At 34.7% G+C, this 4,789-nt stretch overlaps 1 protein-coding gene across 1 annotated transcript; it reads right to left on the reverse strand.

Annotated features, from left to right (window-relative positions):
* Positions 1–918: 918 nt before the first annotated feature.
* LOC139775574 (large ribosomal subunit protein eL22) lies at positions 919–2,729 on the reverse strand. The gene is made up of 4 exons (XM_071711654.1): positions 2,621–2,729; positions 2,229–2,363; positions 1,432–1,553; positions 919–1,134 (listed from the first exon to the last, which is right to left on the reverse strand). The coding sequence occupies exons 1-4, from the start codon at positions 2,627–2,629 to the stop codon at positions 987–989; spliced, it is 414 nt and encodes a 137-aa protein (XP_071567755.1). The 5' UTR covers positions 2,630–2,729; the 3' UTR covers positions 919–986.
* Positions 2,730–4,789: the final 2,060 nt, after the last annotated feature.

The following is a 4,789-nucleotide window of genomic DNA, read 5'->3' on the forward strand; positions in this document are numbered from 1 at the left end:
TTAATTTTATGTGAAGAGAAATAGAAAGAGAAATTATACTTATCTAATACGCCATTCTTTAATTAACGGCGGATTATGTAATTGGAAATTTTGCCGTAAATAATTCGCAAGTTTAATTAATTACTGGCAAAGTTAATCGGAGTTTGGTCGGAGTTCTAAATTAGAGATCGCTGATTTCCCGCGCGCGAAGTTTTACGATTCGAAAAGTTTACCGTGCAGGAACGCCCTCGGCAGAAAATGCGTCCAAATCGCGAAGCTCTTAGTCGAGACTCGGGACAAGCACAGATGGTAACAGCAACGTCTGCAAATTCTGCTGTAAAACCTACTTCGTGTCGTTTATGAACAAATCTTGCATTAGAAGCAATACCACGAACTCATATTTAAATTAATATTGTCGACAGGGCGTTATTTAAAGTTTTACAGTCTATTAAAATTTACGAAAATTTACCACTTTTATATCTTCGTAGAAAGTGCAGCTTTGCTTCGAAATGCCTATTGTCGAAATAATTGCATATAATCGATGAGAGTTGCACGATTATAAAATTATAATCAAGAAACTTAAAAATAACAATACGATAATTATAAAATTGAAAGTACACAATTTATTTTTTGTATATGCGACCACGCATAATAATCACTTGAAATAAATGGTGATTATTAATCCAGATATTCAGAAAATATATTATAAAATTGGAAGTAATTTTAAAACTACTTATGTTTGTCGTTATTGCAAACCACTCGCCAATAAAATATTACATTGCTAATGTACTATTTGTTAGTTTTGTCACAATTCATATACGGATTTTCTACTATGAATGTCAACGATAAATATTTACATATATAAATATAATAACTTTGTATTAAAAATTTATAACTTCTAGTAGGAGCACTTATCTATATTTAAAAAAAGCAAGAATATCGGATTTTATTCTTTATTAAAAGAAATATATACAGAAGACGCATCTGTAATAGAAAAGTAAAGAGAATTATTCTGCATCTTCTTCGTCTTCGTCTTCCTGGCTGTTAATCTGGAAGTATCGTAATTCATACGTTTCCTTGTCCTTCGACACTACTCGCAACCAATCGCGCAACTTGTTCTTCTTCAAGTACTTCTTCGTCAAATACTTGAGATACCTATAGCAACAAAGTTTTTTCCAAATCAGTGCAAATATCGCTCTTCCTATAGCTTACGATAGCAAACGGAGATCCCGAATATCGCTTAGGCCCAGTTTCACAAGTGTCGGTTAACTTTTAATCTTAGATTAACTCACTCTTCGTCTCTTTCTAAGGGGGACGTTAGAAGGAGACGAAGAGTGAGTTAATCTAAGATTAAACGTTAACCGACACTTGTGAAACTGGGCCTTAATATCCAAAATTCTTCCGTATTGTACATCGTGACTGTTGTAATCAAAGAAACACGACGTTACTCACCGCTTGGAGAAATCTGTGTCGCTGTTGATGGTGAGCTTCATCTTATTACGTTCCAGGACAACATTGTTGCCGAAGTTATTAATTTTGCCGCCAACTTTGATTTTCTCGTTTAAATATTTTTCCTGGAAAAAAAATTGCTGTCTTATAATAATTAGCCTCAATCAACGTGATACTTAGAAACTTTAGCGGCACACCTATTCTGTAATTCTCAACGACAGTGTCGTTATATTACATATCGTTGCACAGATATAATATATGGTAAAGAAGCTGCGACAATATAATGATAACAATACTGTCGTTAAGAATTACAGAACAGAGGTGGAGGGTCCTGGATTCTGTAACTCGTAACGACAGTGTCACTGTCGTTATATTAGGTGCTTTCCATTTACATCAAAACTCAGATAATTCTCACTTGTGACGTCGTTCTATTCTTTTTGGCAATTCATGAATAATAAAGACAGAATGACATCACAAGTGAGAATTATCTGAGTTTTGATGTAAATGGAAAGCAACTATTGTCATTGTGTAGATATAATACATAGTAAAAAAGTGCGATAATAATATAATGATAACGATAAGAATTACAGAATAAGGATACAGACATCGCGCGATTCAAGATAGAGAAGTCAATGAACTCCAGATTCCTGCTCCTATACGTAGAGGTTAAGAATCCGCGAGGAATAGGTTAGGATTGTATCGTGCTCAAGATATCGAATGAGCAACTGCGAGCGGAATTCTCGTGATTGGAAACGGGAAATATTAAGAGACTACGGGCCAAAAAATCTCATGTAACTTACAAAATTGGCAACATCCATAATATTATCCTCCACGGGATGCGTGCAGTCGATCGTGAACTTCAGGGACACTTTCTTCTTCTGTCCCTTCCCCCGAAGGACCTGCTTCCTAATCGGACCTTTGGGTTTCTTCGCCGGCTAAAAAGTCGCGAAAAACAATCCTTTTAATGTTAATGTTGCCATCGTTTCGTGGGACGCGTGGGAATCGTTCGAGACAGCGGGACAGGGACGGCATGTGCTAATCGAACTCGAACGAAGCGATCTCGAGACAAAATAAAAGGCTGATACGTCGCGATCGACAAACCAAACGCGTTCTTTCCGCGCGCGGCGTTATTTTCACGGGATTCTGCCATAATTACGGGTAATCGTCGTACTTTTGCGGAGCGAGAACTCACCAGAACCATGTTCACGTGCGTTCGACGAACGAAAGAACCTGAAGACCTGAAGAGTCAAAACACCACCATACGGCGCTGTAGTCGTTTACGCTTGTAGAGAGATAGGAGAAAAAGACGCTTTTTTCGCGTAAACGACATTCGATTCGTAAAATCATCAATGAGACGCGATTAACTACGTCTATTCTTCGTAACTGAATTTGTGCCGCATTTTCTGCGCTTAAAATGAGACAGATATAATTAGAGAAAAGAAAACTTATATTTGTTTATTAAACTACAGTTTAACTTGGTAAAAACAATGACTTTGCTTCGCCAGTAAATAATTAATTAACCATATTTATTAATTTAATTTAATAAATGCGACCAGTTGGGTCGATTAAAAGCTACCTGCTTAGTTTAACTTGAATTTAATCGGTATTATTTTTTGTTGCAGATCATGATGAGAAACATGACTGGTGATGGTATTGGTGAGTAGAATTTAGGGTACGGGTGATGGTCTTTTTTCTTCACCGAAATTAACATTTTTGAAATCGGTGCGATTCATTTTTTTTTTCGGCGTAGATTTTTATATGTAGATGTAGATTTTTGTGTACGAAGCGTTCAGCGAGGGAGTGTAAATCGTATTATAATCCCTCTTTATAAAAAACGAAGATATTTGGCCAATTAGCAAGCCAAAGAATAAAATCACTTTATCATAATTATCACTTTATCACTCTTTTTTTGACTCGATTTATATAATAAATTATGAACTTGCCGTTGAATAAGCAATTTAATAAAAAGTAAAAGTTTTTTTTCGTTTGTGTCATATGCAATCTGTTTAAGTAAAACCGTATAATTCTTACAATTTTGTTTTAAATGTCAAAGTAAATTTCACTTCATTAATTTTTTCCTTTCATTTTCCGGCTTCATTTTATTATATATTAATATTCATGTTCCATGGAGAAATTATGAATTTTACAGAGTTAAATTCGCGGAAGTTAGAAAATTTCGCGGAAATTGCAAGTTTTTATATTCGATTTATTACTCATATTTTTGCGACAAAGTTTGAGTTAAATAATGCAAATTTTATCGAATTAAAATCGCGAGCGTAAGAATTTCGCGACAATGTAAAAAAAATTGATCAACTCGCAGTTAATTAGCAATTTCGCATTCTTTAGATACGGTTACAATTTTGATATTTTTATTTTTTTATCTTACTTAATATGATGTTACGATCTCCGTTGAACGATATTCGCAAAAGGAATTGCGAAATTGAGCTTCGCATAAGTATGCGAGGGTAAGTGATCTTCGCAGAAATATTGCGAGAACAATCTTTACAGGATATCACAAGACGAGTCAATCCTCGCAAAAGTATTGCGAAGCAGTAAATTAAATTTATAATATGTTATAATAATTCGCATGTTTCGTTCGCTTATAAATATATGCTTTAAACTTTATTTATGAAATACTTTTTAAGTAATGTCGCAAAGTAGATCGTGAATTTCGCCTCGCGCGAGTGCTTTGTCAAGTGAAATACAAAGTACAATGGATGTTAGAGAGAGAGAGTATTTTTTAACCAAATCCGTATATCTCGTTCTAAGTACATGAATTATTAAGTTTCGTGTAATTGCAATTCCGCGGATTTCGCGTCGCGAGTGTCTCAGTGAAATAAAGTGCAATCAACGTTGGAACATGCAGAGAGGCTCCTCCTAAACTACTTCCGGATACTGTTGCAGATGTAATTGTGGCGGAAGATACATCGGTGGACATCGAGGGACGTCGCGAATTGATGAGTGCTGATTAATTTTATAATCAATCTGTCCTTTTTAGCAACGCTTTTCCTGCACTTACATTTCATACATTATTGTTGCCCCATTATTGTGTGTAATAAAATATTATTATTAAAAGACTTCAATATAAAATATAACAATAATATCATATATAGTGCAGCTAAAAAGAATAGATTATACTGCATGCGTAGTAAATGATGCTTGCAAGAATCGCACTGATTTATCACGGCATGAGTAGAGATTTATACATTGTCACACAAATTTATATTTTGCACATTGCATCGTGAATTAATATCGGTCATTATAAAATAATTTTCCACGTACTTGCATTTGCAACTGCGATGCAAACGAAATTACTATTATTACAACTTTTGTTGTTACGACAAGGAAAATCACATAGAAC

The sequence above is a fragment of the Temnothorax nylanderi genome, unplaced genomic scaffold (assembly GCF_030848795.1).
Source record: "Temnothorax nylanderi isolate EJ_2023f unplaced genomic scaffold, tnyl_v1.0 TNYL_tig0101_pilon, whole genome shotgun sequence".
NCBI lineage: Eukaryota > Metazoa > Arthropoda > Insecta > Hymenoptera > Formicidae > Temnothorax > Temnothorax nylanderi.

Coding starts and splice junctions, on each gene's coding strand:
- LOC139775574 (XM_071711654.1), bottom strand. Junction 1,554..2,228: donor TTATGGATGTTGCCAATTTT/GTAAGTTACATG, acceptor TTTTTTTTCCAG/GAAAAATATTTAAACGAGAA. Junction 1,135..1,431: donor GACACAGATTTCTCCAAGCG/GTGAGTAACGTC, acceptor TTGTTGCTATAG/GTATCTCAAGTATTTGACGA.